General features: G+C 31.6%; 3 protein-coding genes across 3 annotated transcripts; all 3 read left to right on the top strand.

Moving 5' to 3' along the window:
• LOC109714298 (glutathione S-transferase U18-like) lies at positions 849 to 5,558 on the top strand. The gene is made up of 2 exons (XM_020238869.1): positions 849 to 1,259; positions 4,922 to 5,558. The coding sequence occupies exons 1-2, from the start codon at positions 939 to 941 to the stop codon at positions 5,294 to 5,296; spliced, it is 696 nt and encodes a 231-aa protein (XP_020094458.1). The 5' UTR covers positions 849 to 938; the 3' UTR covers positions 5,297 to 5,558.
• On the top strand, positions 9,586 to 10,866 carry LOC109714296 (glutathione S-transferase U18-like). The gene is made up of 2 exons (XM_020238865.1): positions 9,586 to 9,986; positions 10,226 to 10,866. Exons 1-2 carry the CDS (start codon positions 9,657 to 9,659, stop codon positions 10,601 to 10,603), a joined length of 708 nt encoding a protein of 235 aa, XP_020094454.1. The 5' UTR covers positions 9,586 to 9,656; the 3' UTR covers positions 10,604 to 10,866.
• LOC109714292 (glutathione S-transferase U18-like) lies at positions 14,967 to 16,710 on the top strand. The gene is made up of 2 exons (XM_020238860.1): positions 14,967 to 15,453; positions 16,097 to 16,710. Exons 1-2 carry the CDS (start codon positions 15,124 to 15,126, stop codon positions 16,487 to 16,489), a joined length of 723 nt encoding a protein of 240 aa, XP_020094449.1. The 5' UTR covers positions 14,967 to 15,123; the 3' UTR covers positions 16,490 to 16,710.

The raw sequence follows: 18,440 nt of genomic DNA, 5'->3' as shown, positions 1-18,440 counted from the left end.
TTGATAGGAACAAAAATATTATTGACAATTTTGAAAATGTATCCATGATATTTTATGATTTTTGAGGGAAGTGTTTGAAATTGCTCCTAATTTAATCCACAAATCAACTCAAAGCCATAATTTTTTCTCTTGAGTTAGGATTAGAATTGTTGAATGCATTTTGGCCGGGGTAGTATTTTTTATTATTAATTTTTTTTTTTTTTGTAAATTGAACTTTTCGGGTAATATGATATTGGGATCAATCCTAAACTCCTCTATCATGTAAAATTGTTTTAAGAATATTAGTATAAAAATTATAATTTTGCCTGCATATGATGTAAATGGTTCTCCTATCTATCTCTTTTCCTTTGCTTTTTTGGATTTGCTCCATACCTACAGGGTGGGATAACTCAACCAACTATGTTCTAGAACCAAACTCGTAAAATTTGAATGGCCGATCAAAATTTTATTACGAAATTATATTAGAAGTTGGCTAACTGATTCCTTCGAAAGCTTGTTACAATTTTTTTTCAGAATAATTAGACTAAAACTTGTGGTCTCTGTTGGATATATAATTGGTGTTAATTTTTAATATCAAAATTCGAGCAGTTAGAAATACACATTTAATTTGCTTAAAATATACAGATATAATACCTACAGGTCTCGATCGTCACTTGGCCAAACCAGTTTCACACCACTTCAAATATATTTTAGATTAAGCTAACAATCTCACTTTAACCACAAACAATCACCTATAGATATTATATTATATTCATGATAACCTGACCAAGCTAAAGACCTTTACTTTTTTAAATAGAAAATTCTCACATATTCCCTCTTTCCACAGTATAAATACCCCTTACGCTCTTGCACTCAACAAAGCCACATCCAAATTTAGCACTTCTTAAAAAAAAAAACCCATCTTTTCCCTAACTTTTTTGGAATCATTTTGTAGAAAAATGGCAAAGGAAGTGAAGCTCCTTGGACAATGGGTGAGCCCCTACGTACTTAGAGTACAAATTGCTTTGGAACTCAAGGGGGTGAGCTACGAGTATCTGGAGCAACAATTTGGGGAAAACAAGAGTGAGCTCCTCCTCAAATCCAACCCCGTGTACAAGAAGGTGCCAGTTTTGATCCACAAGGATCGGCCCATTTGCGAGTCCGCGATCATCCTCCAATACATCGACGAAGTTTGGGGTGCCGGTGGACCTGCTGTTCTCCCCTCTGATCCCTACGAGCGGGCGATCGCGTGCTTTTGGGTCAGTTACATTGATGATAAGGTACACATAATTAATTATTAATTACATGAGTNCTGGCTCACCACAGCCATTAAAATTATTGATTTTGAGCCACTTCGATCACTAGGCAAATGATATCGAAAAATCACAAAATTTATTTTCTAGATACTTCAAATACTCTAGATCAACTCTAATGGAGCCGATCGTCAATTCGAAAGTCCTAACATCGAAAACAACTTGGAAGCACGGAGGGCTCCGTGCTTCCATAAGCATACCGGCCCTCTCTCTCTCTCTCTCTCTCTCTCTATATATATATAGAGTTCGTCTACTATACTATCGGTAGCACGGGACCTCCCGTGCTACCAAGTTGTTTTTGATGATGCGGCTTCCAAATCGACGATCCGCTCCATTAGACTTGATCTACACTATTAAAAGTCTTTGGAAACTAAATTTCATAATTTTTCGATATCATTTACCTATCAAACATATAGTCTAAAATTGAACGGCTGAAAATAAAAATCTCATAAAAAATGATGATAAAAGATTTAAATTCAAGATCAGATATAGATATATTGATCTTACTCTAAATAGTGAAAAAAATTTTCTGTAAAATTTTCATCGGATTTGAATTGTTTTACACCGTTAAACTCACAAACACGCCACATCGGCCGTTAAAATGGTTAATTTTGAGATCTTTTAATTACTAGTCAAATAATATCGAAAAATTATGAAATTTAGTTTCCACATACTTTTAATATTGTAGATCAAGTCTAATGGAGCCGATCGTCGATTTGGAAGCCGCATCATCAAAACCAACTTGGTAGCACGGGAGGCCCCGTACTACTGATAGTATAGTAGCTGGACTCTATATATATATATATATATAATTGAGCTAGAATACTTTTAGAAGCACAACCCCTTGATACTTCTAAGTTTTTAGCCCTTGGATCTACTCCTTAATTACTAATACCCCTTGGGTCAAACACTATTCTACCTACCACCACCTACCACCACCTACTCAATCCTACATCTCTCAATCCAATGGTTAAAAAACTCAAAAGTACCATCCCCTTGCTGCTTTTGAGAGTATTCTAGCTCAACTCTCTCTCTATATATATATATATAAAGATAATCGACATCCTGTGTATTTTAACAGTTACACATCCCGTGTTTATCTAATATTTCTTCATCTCATGTTTCAATCGTACCACATATCTAGTTATTATTTTTAATTTAAAAATTAGATTTTTAAATTAAAAATATGAGATGGATGAAAAAGTGATAAGTTTATAGTACGAATAAATAGTTGAATTAGAAATGAGCAATAATTTTTAATCTCAGATAAAAGCTAAAGTGCTAACTCAAAAGTTTGGGGCCTAGTAATGTAATTTATTCAAGTAATATTTTCTTTATTCAAGTAATATTTTCTTCTGCTGGACCAATTAATGACAAATTAGCATACAACAGCAGCGACGAAACAAGAGCAAATCCTAAATGGAAAAGTACGAAAGCATACTTTGACTCGAAAAATTGTTGACTCATAATAACGACACCCTAATCTGGGTTTTAAACATTAAATTTTATAAAAAAATTTTTGAACAAAAAATTTAAAAATTGACAATATTTTATCTCATATATAAGTTGTTTGTTTGTTTAACGACGTAAAAATGACTCATTAAAGAAATTAATACCCAAATTATTTTTCTATAATTACTTATAGTGCCCGTTCAATAAGGAGTAACTAGATTTTAACCATCTAAGGTGCAGTACTCTACCGCTTTGCCTAATAGCACGATGCTCTTGTATTACTCATAGTTAGTTAATTCGGATTCGGCAAAAATTCGGTACGGATATAATTCGATTAAAATTCGTTTTCTAATTTTTAAATTCGTTGAAAAATACGGCTAAAAAACGGATTCGGTAATTATTCGGATACGTGATTTATACAGATATTATACGTTCACCAATTAAAAATTCGAAATTAAAAATTCGGCTATTAAATTAAATTTTTTTCTCTCAAAATTTATACTATTAGTATAAATACTCATATTTTTTAAGAATATATGAATAAAGAAATATAAAATTAAGCTAATTATGTAACAAAAATAACAAACTATATTATGATTATAAATAAAATATTATATAATAATATTTTTATATAAAAATAAAATACTATATATAATAAATATATAATAAATGAATATATTTTATAAATAAAATTATATATATATATATAAAATATTCACCAAAACTAAGGCGTTAACAATTTGAAATTAGTAGGGTAAGGTTGTCCGGACAGCAATCGTGACATTAACGCCATTAGTCAAAACCTTCTCTCTCAAAATAATAATAATAATAAATAATAATAGAAAAATATTTGGATAAATTGCGCTATTCGTTTCTGAATCTTCAGCCACATTTACTTTGATGCTCAAACTTTCAATTTTGACAATATTAGTTCTTAAATTCTTAAAAGAGTTTCATTTTAATTTCTATATATATTTTCTGTTAGAAGATATATAAATAATTGCCTACGCTCTCCGCATCTGTACGTGTATGCATCATGCATTTCCCGACTATATTTTCAATCACATATTTCAATATTGCCTATTGAGTTACAATTTGGTAAAAGTAAAAAGTCAAAAATTTTAAATTATAAGTCTAAGATGAATGAAGAAATAATAAATTTACCATGTAAGAACAAGCAGATGAACTACGTGCAAGCAATAATTTTTTGGAAAATGCTTTTGTACACCTCAAAAAGTTGTGTACATCTTACACCTGCAATTTTAGAGTAGATAAAAATTGAATTAATTTTTAGTAAAATTTTAAAAAAATTAATATAATAAGAATGATTTTAAGATAGAATGGATGTATATCTCACTTTAGGGTGTAACTGTAGCATTGCTCTAATTTTTTTTATCTATGATAAGAACTAAAATAAAATATTTTTAAAAGTTTGGGCGCTAACTTGAAATGTTTGCAAAAGTTTTAAGATCTCAAATGTCAAAATTAAATGTTCATCAACGCATGTTTTAAAATAAAATATTATCACAAAACTAAGGCATTAACAATTTGAATTAGTAGAGGTAAGGTTGTCCGGAGCAGCAATGCGTGACATTAACGCATTAGTCAAAACCTTCTCCTCAAAATATAATAATAATAAATAATAATAGAAAAATATTTGATAAATTGCGCTATTGGTTTCTGAATCTTCAGCCACATGTACTGTTGATGCTCAAACTTTCAATTTTGACAATATTGGTTCTTAAATTCTTAAAGAGTTTCATTTTAATTCTATATATATTTTCTGTTAGAGATATATAAAATAATTGCTCTACGTCTCCGCATCTGTACCGTGTATGCATCATGCATTCCCGATATATTTTCAATCACATATTTCAATATTGCCTATTGAGTTCAATTTTGGTAAAGTAAAAAGTCAAAAATTTTAAATTATAAGTCTAAGATGAATGAAGCAATATGCTACCAATAGAGTTTAATAAGAGATTGTTTGTTTCCATGTAAGCAGAAAAAGTTACAGTAATTTGTAGCTGTTTCTCTCACTTAAAAGTTACTTGCGGTGATTTAATTACATGTTAGTTTTTAATAGTCCTTAGTTTTATATATATTTTCTAATGATTATCATCGTATTTTATTAGTTTAAACTGATCATTTCCATTCCGTGCTTTAAAAATATGCAGTTTGGCCCAAGTTTAGTTGGACTTATAAGAGGTAAAACAGACGAGGAGAACGCGGCTGCAGCAGAACAAGCCATTTTAGGACTCGAGCTTTTAGAGGAAGCTTACGAGAAGAGCTCCAGAGGGAAGCGCTTTTTCGGCGGCGACGATGTGGGCTACCTCGACATCGTTCTCGGGAGTTCCTTGCGCTGGATCGAGGTGATCGAGATCATGCGCGGCATCAAACTCCTCGACAACGCGAAGTTTCCGCTCTTGATGGCGTGGGCGGAGCGCTTTCGCGCTGCAGCGGTGGTGAAGAAGCTGATGCCGGAAGCCGGGAAGCTGATGGAGTATGCAAAAGAAGTTCAGGCCAGGATGAATGCTGCCGCGGCTAACTGATTTGCATTCGCAAGTTTGGTAGTACGTAGGAGGGGAAGTGGCGGTGGCAGGGGAGAGTGTGGTATATGGTTTGAGAAATTGAATAAACTTTTTTAGTGATCAGTTTGATGATCGCGTTTCGTTGTAATAAAGATAGATTATTGTTTCCATGGCATGTGTGTTAATTAATTGTCGTAGCGTGCGTTTGTGTAATCTTCTTATCTTTTGACGTGTGTTTGTGTGATTGTATTTTAGATTAATTTCATACAGATTTCTTTAAACACAGTAAATTACAAATATATTCTTTAAATAGTTCAACTTTCACATATTATTTCTATAAAAGTCTTGCTTTAATTTGTTATCGTTAAATTACTGTTTATTTTATAAGTGAAATGACCTTTTTGCTATTACAAATATGCCCATTCAAGAGTCTAAATTATTAATTGAAGAGGGGTAAGTTAATTTCATACAGATTTCTTTAAACAAAGTGAATTACAAATATATCTTTAAATAGTTCAACTTTCATATATTATTTCTGTAAAAGTCTTGCTTTAATTTGTTATTGTTAAATAACTGTTTATTTTATAAGTGAAATGACCTTTTTGCTATTACAAATATGCCCATTCGAGAGTCTAAATTATTAATTGAAGAGGGGTAAGAAGATCAATTCATCTCATTAACTAACTACGGTTAAGTATTTTATCTATTGTTAATTATATATTTTTTAAACAGATCCTAACGGTTGGAATATATTTGAAAATATCAGACTTTTGCAGAAACAATTTATGAAAGTTAAATTTTATAGGGATATATTTACAATTTACTATATTTGCATGGATCTGTATGAAATTAATTTTTATTTTTTTTATATGGTAATGAATATTGCAATACAGGAATTTAATAAATATTTTTTATTTTTTTATTTTTAGAATTAGAATAAGTGGTTCTTTTGACACTTCATTTGGATGGAGACTGGAGAGTAAAGAAAAGAAAAGAAAAGAAAAAAGAAACAAAAGTTAGGAGGAGAATTTTTTTTTGGACTTTTTTTTTAATATTTAATCCTCTCAAATTTTTTTTTTTAAATGGTTCTAGTAAATTTATATTTGCATAAAGGATCCTTTTTTTTCCTACACGAGCATCATATTGGTATTTTAAAGTTGAATACGAGTGATTGAATTACTGTATTCATATCTATATTTTAAACATTTTTTTTTTAACTTAAAGGGTGATAAAAAATATAAAAAAAAATAGTAATTCAATCATCATGTTTAAACACGATAAAGAGACTTTAAATCACTATAAATTGGACCATAAAATTCAAAAAGAAAGAAATTTTTACAAGAAAAAAGGATTAGAAAAAACACAAAAAAGAGAAACAAAAATAGAAAGGGCTTTTATTTCGATATTTTATTTAATTTGAATAGTTGAACTAGCGATTCGATTGAACCCGTGAGTAGTCTTGTTTTTATTAAACCAGCTAAATTTTTTCATCAAATTACATTAAAACTTTAGAATTTAAAATTAACTCAGCTAATTTTATTTTTTATCAGTACAAATTAATTATCTAAAATGTAAAATTTAAAATTTTATATCTACTTAATTTAATTTAAAAATTAATTTTTTTATAATAATTAAGTACGATATTAAAATAATAATATATTATATTATTTATATAATAAAATTAAAATAATAATTAAATATTTATAACAATTTCACTCGTTCAACGAGTGGTTAGCCCACTGATTGGACCAGCAATCAATAATATTTTCGAATCCTTATCCTACTAAAATTTTAAAATATTGACTATAATGTAGAGCTAAGGTAACATCCGATTGGGCCATCCAAGTGCCATCCAAGTCATTGTTTTTTTTTTTTAAATTTAAAAATTATCAATTTGAGCCCAAAATTCTGGGCAAATAATGTTTTAAAATAAAATATTATCACCAAAACTAAGGCATTAACAATTTGAAATTAGTAGGGTAAGGTTGTCCGGACAGCAATCGTGACATTAACGACATTAGTCAAAACCTTCTCTCTCAAAATAATAATAATAATAAATAATAATAGAAAAATATTTGGATAAATTGCGCTATTGGTTTCTGAATCTTCAGCCACATGTACGTTGATGCTCAAACTTTCAATTTTGACAATATTGGTTCTTAAATTCTTAAAAGAGTTTCATTTTAATTTCTATATATATTTTCTGTTAGAAGATATATAAATAATTGCCTACGCTCTCCGCATCTGTACGTGTATGCATCATGCATTTCCCGACTATATTTTCAATCACATATTTCAATATTGCCTATTGAGTTACAATTTGGTAAAAGTAAAAAGTCAAAAATTTTAAATTATAAGTCTAAGATGAATGAAGAAATAATAAATTTATCATGTAAGAACAAGCAGATGAACTACGTGCAAGCAATAATTTTTTGGAAAATGCTTTTGTACACCTCGAAAAGTTGTATATCTTACACCGTTAATTTAAGAGTAGATAAAAATTAAATTAATTTTTAGTAAAATTTTAAAAAATTAATGTGAAAAGAATGATCTTAAGACAGAATGGATGTATATCTCACTTTAGGGTTATCTATGATAAGGACTAAAATAAAATATTTTTAAAAGTTTGGGCGCTAACTTAGAAATGTTAGCAAAAATTTTAAGATCTTGAATGTCAAAATTAAATGTCCGTCAACGCGTCTGTAACTCCATTCAGAGATTACTTAGGAAGCTGACAAAAAGTTCGGGGACTAGTAGTGCATTTATTTAAAACTTTTTACTCCTAAAATTGACCAAATAATGACAAATTAGCACACAACAGCAATGACGAAACAAAAGCAGATCCTGAATAAAAAAGGACGCACGCATGCTTGACTCGTAACCTACCATCACAACGTTAAAGCATATCCTGAATTATTTTTTATTCTTTTTATTTTGTCTTGAATGAAATTTTTCGTTTCACGAAAAAGGTACATGTAATTAGGGTTTAACAGTTGTCATTTCTAAAAAATTTAACACTTTATTTAATATGCAATAAAATTTAATTTTAAAAAAAAAAAGTGTAACACATATCTAAATGGTGCAACATCCTCTTATATTGTATAATTTTTATAGTATATTATAATATATTATATTATTTTCGCGTAATATACTAAACTGTACGTAATTTAGTGTAAAAATCATGTAAAATGAATATTAATAATACATATGTTACACTATTTATACAGATATTGCACTATTTGGAAAAACATGTTGCACTATTTAAGAGGATGTTGCACTCTTTCATCTTATTAATTATTCTTTATTCTTTTTATTTTGTCTTGAATGAGGTTTTTCGTTTCACGAGAAAGGTATATAGAATTATGGCTTTGCAGTTGTCATTTACAAGAAATTTGACACTTTATTTAATACGCAATGAAATTTAATTTTCAAAAAGAAAAAGTGCAACACACATCTAAATGGTGCAATATCCTCTCATAATAGTACAATATGTACACAAATAGTGTAAATATCTGTACAAATAGTGTAAAATTTGCACGATTCGTACATATATTATATAATTTTTATAGTATGTTATAATATATTATATTATAAACTGTACGTAATTTAGTGTAAAAATTATGCAAAATGTGTATTAACAATGCAAATGTTGCACTATTTATATAAATATTGCACTATTTGGAAGAGCATGTTGCACTATTTGAGAGGATGTTGCACTTTTTCATCTTATTAATTATACTTTATTCTTTTTATTTTGTTTTGAATGAGAATTCTCGTTTCACAAGAAAGGTATATATAATTATGGCTTAATAGTTGTTATTTTCAATAAGTTTTACACTTAATGTCTTAGTAGTTGTATTTTTCTAGGTTTTTAAAGCATATAATTTTTATGTATTTTGAAAAAAGAATAGTTTGATTATCCTTCTAAAAATTCGGCCCGAATTTGCAAAAATAAAAAATATGGTCAACTTTTGCAAAAGCTCAAAATTAGTGAATTTTTTATGCAAATTAGTCTAAAATTAATCCCAAAAAAAGTGCTGAGAGAGGAAAAAAAAAAAAAATGAAAAAGTGTTAGGTGAGAGCGAGAGAAATGGAAAAAAATGGGCCCACCTCTTTGCCCCCATTTAAGGAGAAGCCTATTGCACATTTTTGGATAATAATAAGTTTTTGGTTGTACAAATAATATTTTTCTTCAATAAGCCGCCACAAAGTCATAGTCCACACATTTCCTCACCTATATGTCCAACCACTCCTCTCATACCTCTCTATAAATACCCACATCAACATAAACCCCAAAACCACGCCAAATTTGTTGCCCATCTCCATATAATTGTTTACATAACTCTTCTCCATCTTACAGGAAAACTATTCGGCATATAATATGGCAGGGTCAGGAGATAAAGTGACGCTCCTTGCAGAATGGCCTAGCCTCTACGTGCATAGAGTACAAATTGCTTTGGAGCTCAAGGGGGTGAGCTACGAGTACTTGGAGCAAGAGGTCTGGGTAAATAAGAGCGAGCTCCTCCTCAAATACAACCCCGTGCACAAGAAGGTGCCGGTTTTGATCCACAAGGGTCGGCCCATTTGCGAGTCCACGATCATCCTCCAATACATCGACGAAGTTTGGGCCGGAATTGGGCCCTCGATTCTCCCCTCGGATCCATACGAACGCGCCGTCGCGCGCTTCTGGGCCGGCTATGTTGATGAAAAGGTATGCTATTCTAGGCTTGGTATTTGTTTGGTCCTATTTTTGCTTCTGCTTCAGCAAGAGTCAATAATTTGGTTGAGTAGGGCGTTTGGATTTGTAAAAAAAAAGCGTAAATATAGCATCTAAATTTTGACCCATGAAACTAAGCTGTTGGATCCAGTGGTAAGGCATGATATTGCTATAAATAAGAAGGTCTTATGAAATTTTCTTCACTATCCCCACCTTTGTTTAATTATATGCAGTGGTTTCCTTCTTCGACAAAGATTATGAAAGCAAAGACGGAAGAAGAGAAAGCAGAAGCTGTAGAGCAATCATTAACAGGACTCAATTTATTAGAAGAGGCTTACGAGAAAAGCTCTAAAGGAAAACCCTTCTTCGGCGGAGACAATGTTGGCTATCTCGATATTGTTTTTGGGAGCGCCCTATGCTGGGAGAAGACGATAGAGAAGATATCAGGTATCAAACTCATCGACGAGACAAAATTCCCTCTCTTAGCTGCATGGGCGCAGCGCTTCTCCGCCATCACGATAGTGAAGGAATTGACCCCAGAAACCAACAAGCTGGTAGAGTTTTGGAAGGAGCTCCAGGCTATCCGGAATGCTAATACCTCGGGCAACTGATTTAATATCCGAATATTATAGCAAGAAAATATGTTGCGAATAAAAGCAAAGTGTTTGGGAAATGAATAAATGGGAGTTTGATGATCAGCTACAAATATAGTAGTAAAAATAGACCAAGTAGTATCTGTAGCATGTGTGGCATGCATTTGTGTGTTGCTATGTAATTTCTTGCAGTATAAAGACCCCAAAACATTTCAAAAAGAAAATATTAGAAAGTGTGAAAGATGCCAATTACAGACTAAATAAATGGCCTTTTGACTTGATGGTTGGTATCAGATCCATGTGCTAAGTTTTAAGTCTAATTATTTTTTATTTTTAGTTAAATTTATTTTCAAAATAAATAAACTAAACATGTATCATTCTACTTTTGTCTAAAAAAAAAAAACATTTCAATTAGCAGATTATGAATTAATTGTCATTGATTTGGTAGTGAACGGGAAAAAAAAAAAAAAAACAGCCTAATGTGGTTTACTATATTGGTTCTAGTTTGTAATTGGAGTTCTTTTTTTTTTTTAAAAAAAAACTTGACTTTGGATCTGAAGTTAACAAATTAAACATAATAAAAAACTCATTAAAAAACTCGGCTTGATCGGATCCCGTCTTAATTCCTCATGTTTAATATTTGTTTAGTTCATCACTGGAAACAAGAATGAGAACGTCCCGGACGCAAGTGGCAAGGGACTTGATAGTTGGTATCCGAGTTTCCAAGTTCGAATTCTAGTTGATTCGCATTCTTAGCGAAGTTTATTTCTAAAAGAAATAAACGAAGCGGGTAGCATACTATCTATCTCTTTCTTAAAAAAAAAGAAAAAAAGAATGAGACAATATTTTTATTTTTATTTCCTTCCTTTCTCATTTAACAAAAGTAAAAATAATAAGCATCTAAAAGTGCACAGATGTGATTCAGTATATTTTTTTTATTTTCATAATGGTAAGATAAATACGACAGACAGAGCAAATCTAATAATAGCTTATGTTTGAACTATAAGTGCAAAAAAGAGTTCAATAACTTCTCATAAAAATCACCCTTCATTTGCAAATGCTTCTTTTTTTTAAATTTTTAAATTTTTTTTTTTACTTTCAAAAGGGCATAGGATTAGAGTAGTTGGGTATTACAATTGATTTCAAAGCTAATCACCAGTCGAAAGTATGAGATGAGTCTCGACTGAGCCAGAATTATATAACGGGTAGAGCGCAGTTTCCCAGATGATGACCTGTTGTAGGTGAGCCAGAATTATACAGCCGGTAGAGCGCATCTTTCCAAATGATGACCCGTTGTAGCTAGGTGGAGTGCGGTTGTCATAAGGTCGGCTAAAACTAGTGAGACGAACCTCACATTGACCCCTTGGTGCTTCTAAGTTTCTAACCCTTGGATCTACCCCTTGATTACTAATAGCTTTTGGGTCAAACACTATTTCACCTACCACCACCTACCACCATCATCTCAACCTCATATCTCTTCATCCAATGTCTAAAAACTCAAAAGCACCATCTTCATGGTGCTTTTAAGAATATTCTAGCTCAACACTCTCTCTCTCTCTCTCTCTCTCTCTCTCTCTCTCTCTCTCTCTCTCTCTNTTTCCGTATTTGTGACGGATCTGACATCCCTTGGGGTCAAGGCTTTCAAAAAAAAAAAAAAAAAAAAAAACATCCTAATGTGGTTTACTATATTGGTTCTAGTTTGTAATTGGAGTTTTTTTTTTAAAAAAAAAAAACTTGACTCTGGATCTGAAGTTAACAAATTAAACGTAATAAAAAACTCATTAAAAAACTCGGCTTGATCAGATCCCGTCTTAATTTCCTCATGTTTAATATTTGTTTAGTTCATCACTGGAAACAAGAATGAGACTGTCAGGTCCTGACGCAAGTGGCAAAAGATTTGATAGTTGGTATCCAAGTTTCCAAATTCGAATTCTAGTTGATTGGCATTTTTAGCTAAGTTTATTTCTAAAAGAAATAAACGAAGCGGGTAGTATACTATCTATCTCTCTCTTAAAAAAAAAAGAAGAAAAAAAGAATGAGACGATATTTTTACTTTTATTTCCTTCCTTTCTCATTTAACAAAAGTAAAAATAATAAGCATCTAAAAGTGCACAGATGTGATTCAGCATAAATTTCTTTTTCATAATAGTAAGATAAATACGAGAGACAGAGCAAATCTAATAATAGCTTATGTTTGAATTATAAGTGCAAAAAAGAGTTCAATAACTTCTCATAAAAATCACCCTTCATGTCCAAATGCTTCTTTTTTTTAATTTTTAATTTTTTTTTTTTACTTTCAAAAGGGCATAGGATTAGAATAGTTGGGTATTACAATTGATTTCAAAGCTAATCACCAGTACAAAGTATGAGATGAGTCTCGACTGAGTCAGAATTATATAGCGAGTAGAGCGCAGCTTTCCGGATGATGACCTGTTGTAGGTGAGCCAGAATTATACAGCGGGTAGAGCGCATCTTTCCAGATGATGACCCATTGTAGCTAGGTGGAGTGCGGCTATCATAAGGTCGGCTAAAACTAGTGAGACGAACCTCACATTGACCCCTTCGTGCTTCTAAGTTTCTAGCTCTTGGATCTACTCCTTGATTACTAATAGCCTTTGGATCAAACACTATTTCAACTACCACCACCTACCACCATCATCTCAACCTCATATCTCTTCATCCAATGTTTAAAAACTCAAAAGCTCCATCTTCATGGTGTTTTTGAGAGTATTCTAGCTCAACTCTCTCTCTCTCTCTCTCTCTCTCTCTCTCTATATATATATATATATATATATAAAGTAGGGTTACTATACTCTTATAAGTATAGAGCCTTTCGTACTCATAAGTTATTTTTTATGTTAGGGCTTTCGAATGGACGATTCACACCGTTAAATATGATTTAGAGTATTTGAAACTTTTAGAAAATATATTTCGTAATTTTTCTAAATTATCATAAAGTCTATCAAGCGTGTATAAAATGAATGGTCAAAATCGAACGACATCCTAAAAATGGATGATCGGGCCCTTCAATTTAAGATCGGAGTTATTCACCTTTATTTAGGTAGTGAATAGAATTTTCTATCAAAAATTCAACCTATTTCTATTCTTTTACACCATTAAACTAGCAAGTATCCCATACCGGTCGTTAAAAATTTTCAATTTTGTCAGCTTTTGATCGTAAGGTAAATGATATCGAAAAATTATAAAATTTGATTTTTAGAAGTTTTAAATGCTCTAGATAATGTTTAACAGTATGGATCGTCGATTCGGAAGCTCTATCATCGAAAATAACTTATGAGTACGAAAGCGATGATTGTATGTATTTATAATAGTATAGTAGCCGGGCTATATATATATATATAAAATTAAGCTAGAATATCTTTAGAAGCACAACCCCTTGGTGCTTCTAAGTTTATAATCCTTGAATCTATTCCTTCATTACTAATACCTCTTGGGTCAAACACTATTCTATCTACCATCACCTACAATCACCTACCACCATCATCTCAATCCTACATCTCTCAATCTAATGGTTAAAAACTCAAAAGCACCACCCCTTCGTGCTTTTGAGAATATTCTAGCTCAACTCTCTCTCTCTCTCTCTCTCTCTATATATATATATATATATATATATATAAAGAGAATCGACAGCATGTGTATTTTAACAGTTACACATCCCGTGTTTATCTAATATTTCTTCATCTCATGTTTCAATCGTACCATATATCTAGTTATTATTTTTAATTTAAAAATTAGATTTTTAAATTAAAAATATGAGATGGATGAAAAAGTGATAAGTTTATAGTACGAATAAATAGTTGAATTAGAAATGAGCAATAATTTTTAATCTCAGATAAAAACTAAAGTGCTAACTCAAAAGTTTGGGGCCTAGTAATGTAATTTATTCAAGTAATATTTTCTTTATTCAAGTAATATTTTCTTCTGCTGGATCAATTAATGACTAATAGTGTAGTAACCCGTGCGATGCGACGGGTAGAAAATTAGAAAAAAGAATTAAAAATATTAATGATATATCTTTTCAAAAATTTTTAAATAATTTATATCTACATCTATATCTATATTTACTATCTGAGAATAGTGGTTCTCGGGTCTCTGAAATAAACCGGTATAATTATTCTTACTAATACTTCAATTTTCTATATATAACTATTCACTATTTTTCTTATTCCATATTATCTATTCAAACGTTATTTTTCTTATTCCCGGAAATAATTCAATTTTTATCCAAACGCTATTTTGCTTATCCTATACTTGTATCTATTCCTATAATAGCTAGTTCTTATTTATATCCGACTCAAACGGTACCTGAATGTACAAATAACATTTCTGTTCGCCAAACCCCCACAACGTCATACAACCTAACCTACCCAACCACTCATTTCACACCTCTCTTATCTCTATAAATACCCACATCAACACAAGCTCCAGAATCCACAGCAAATTCGTTGCCCACCTCTATAATATTGTTTACTTAATTAACTCTTCTATCTTGTAGGGGAAACTATTTCCCACATAATATGGCAGGGTCAGGAGATGAAGTGAAGCTCCTTGGAGCATGGCCCAGCCCCTTCGTTCTTAGAGTACAAATTGCTTTAGAACTCAAGGGGGTTAGCTACGAGTATCTGGAGCAAGAGATTTGGGAAAATAAGAGTGAGCTCCTCCTCAAATCCAATCCAGTGTACAAGAAGGTGCCAGTTTTGATCCACAAGGATCGGCCAATTTGCGAATCCGCGATCATCCTCCAATACATCGACGAAGTTTGGGCCGGAACTGGGCCCTCGTTGCTTCCATCTGATCCATACGATCGCGCCATCGCGCACTTTTGGGCCGGCTATATAGATGACAAGGTATGTTATTCTAAGCTTGGAATTTTGTTTGCTCCTACTTTTGCTTCAGCAAAAATTGCTTCGATCACGTAGAACAATAAGATCTACATGATTTGCTACCTCTAATAGCTAAGCCATTGGGATCTAATAATAAGGCACGGCCTCGGATTTGGAAGGATTTTGAATTTAAGTCTCAATTACAGAATTTTGAATAGTGGTGTATAATATTTCAATTCTAACTTTTTTAGAATGTTGGTTATTGTTTGAAAGTCTTTTTTTGGTATAAAAGAATTTATAAATTTTGCATTTTTGCAAATCAATCTGATCAACTTTTTAAGATTTTACATATTTGGCTTGTCTTTTCAAAAACATGGCCAAACTATCCCTCCTTCAAATTGTATAAAAGTTATAGACATTAAATATTTTGAGAAGTACAAATGATATATAAAAGGTATACACATTAAATATTTTGAAAAGTACAATGGTATAGTTTGGTTATTTTTTTAAAAAAAGATCAAATCTGAAAAATCCTAAAAAGTGGATTAGATATATAAAGGTGCAAAATCAATAAATATTTTAAGCGAAAAGGCTTTTTTTGATATTGCAATAAATTGAAAAGTTTTATGAAGTTTTCTTCCGTATACCCACTTCTCTTTAAATGCAGTGGTTTCCCGTCACAAGAGATATTACAAAAGCAGAGATTATAGAAGCAAAGACAGAAAAAGATAAAGCAGAACCTGTAGAACAATCGTTCGCAGGACTTACTTTACTAGAAGAGGCTTATGAGAAAAGCTTCAAAGAAAAGCCTTTCTTCGGCGGAGATAGTGTGGGCTACCTCGACATTGTTCTCGGGAGCTTTTTGGGGTGGGTGAAGGCGATAGAGAAGATATTGGATATGAAACTCATTGACAGGACGAAGTTTCCTCTCTTAGCTGAATGGGCGGAGCGGTTCTGCTCTGTCGCGATCGTGAAGGAACTGATCCCAGAAGTCGACAAGCTGGTAGAGTTTTTGAAGGAGCTCCAGGCCATCTGGAATGCTAATACCTCGATCAATTGATTTAGTACCAAATATTGTTGCCTAGAAATTTGTCGCAAATAAAATGAAAGTGTTTAGAAAATGAATAAATGAGAGCTTGATGATCAGCTGCACAGTAGTAAAAAGTAAACCAAGTGGTGTCTGTAGTAACGTGTAGTATGCATTTGTGTACGGAAAAACTTTAAATATCACTTTTGTAGTTTTATACTTTTTTATTTTAGTATCCTGTAATTTAAAGTGTATCAATTTAGTACATTATGGTTTCATTTTTCTCTTTTTATTATCTCCTTTCACTAATTTTTTTCGCTAAATCATGATAAAGTTAAAACTAAAAGATATTAAAATAAATATTCGATAAACCTAGATGTAGTATCTAAAATTTTTTGTATACAATTTAATAAAATATTAATGGAGGAACTGACAAAAAAAGAAAAATAAAACCACAGGGTACTAAATTGTTACACTTTAAACCATATGGTACTAAAGTGAAAAAGTGCGAAACCACGAAGAAGCTATTTGAAGTTTACCCTTTGTGCATTGCTTTGTAATTTCTTACGGTGTATAGACCCCAATGCATTTCAAAAGAAAAATATTAAAATGTGGGAAAGATGCCAACTACAGTTGAGTTAACAGCGGGTAGAAGATTGATAGTTGGTATTCTATATGCCAAGTTCAAAGTCTAATTATTTTATATTTTTAATTAAATTTATTTATAAAAAAATAAACAAAATAAATATCATGCAACCTTTCACTCTAAAAAAAAATTATATTTTAATTAGCAGGTTATGAATTAATTGTTATTGATTTGGTAGTGCAAGGAGACGCGGCTCGATTCTATCCCATCTTAATCTTCTCATGTCTAATTTTCAGTCCGTTCATCACTGAAAACAAGAATGAGACTATTTTTCTTCTTACTCATTTAACAATGCTAAAAACAATAAGTATCTAAAAGTGCACAGGTGTAATTTAGTTTTTTTTTTTTTTTTTTTGAGAGAATGGTAGTATGCTATCACTTCATTCATTTAGATAATGAATTTGACTACCGAGAGAGACTGCCAGGTCTCTAGTAAATTTGAAGGGGAAAAGGAGAAAAAGAAAACACATGGAAGGAAAAACAGAAGGAGGAGAAGAAGGATCCCTCCCATAGTACAAGTGGAAAGAAGGACGAAGAAAAGCCTTGCCACCTGAAGAGAAACCGCGCTACTGGAGGCCGTCAAGAGGAATATTTACGTTATACCAAATCTACTTGACTGATCCCGCACCATACGGACGTCTATTAACATCTGCTTTAGCGAATGTTTTTTCTTTTGAAAGATACGTCTGTTCCGTTTGAGCTAAATTACCTACCAGATGCAGGCAATTGTCTTTAGTTCCTTCGCACGTATTGTGTCTCCTGTAAGTCGACTCATCTCCCAGAGAGTGTAAACTGAAGTGTGGCATAGTGTTCCCTTCTTATTGCACATCAGACACCCCAATAAGATCCTAGTCATTTCACACGTGGCAAAAAAATATTTCAATTAGCAGGTTATGAATTAATTGTCATTGATTTGGTAGTGAAAAAAAAAAAAATCCTAATATCGTTTACTATATTAGTTCTAGTTTGTAATTGGAGTTTTTTTTGAAAAAAAAAGAAAACTTGACTCTAGATCTGAGGTTAACAAATTAAACCTAATAAAAAACTCGGCTTGATCATATCCCATCTTAATTTCCTCATGTTTAATATTTGTTCAGTTCTGGAAACAAGAATGGGACAATATTTTTATTTTTATTTCCTTCCTTCTCATCTAACAAAAGTAAAAATAATGAGCATCTAATACGAGAGACAGAGCAAATCTAATAACAGCTTATATTTGAACTGTAAGTGCAAAAAAGAGTTCAATAACTTCTAATAAAAATCACCCCTCATGTTCAAATGTTTTTTTTTTTAATTTTTTTTTTTACTTTCAAAAGGGCAGATGATTTAACTGCACCT

This window comes from Ananas comosus, linkage group 8, assembly GCF_001540865.1.
Source record: "Ananas comosus cultivar F153 linkage group 8, ASM154086v1, whole genome shotgun sequence".
Taxonomy (NCBI): domain Eukaryota; kingdom Viridiplantae; phylum Streptophyta; class Magnoliopsida; order Poales; family Bromeliaceae; genus Ananas; species Ananas comosus.
The sequence above is the reverse complement of the archived record's forward strand: the minus strand, read 5'-3'. Positions and strand labels throughout refer to the sequence as shown.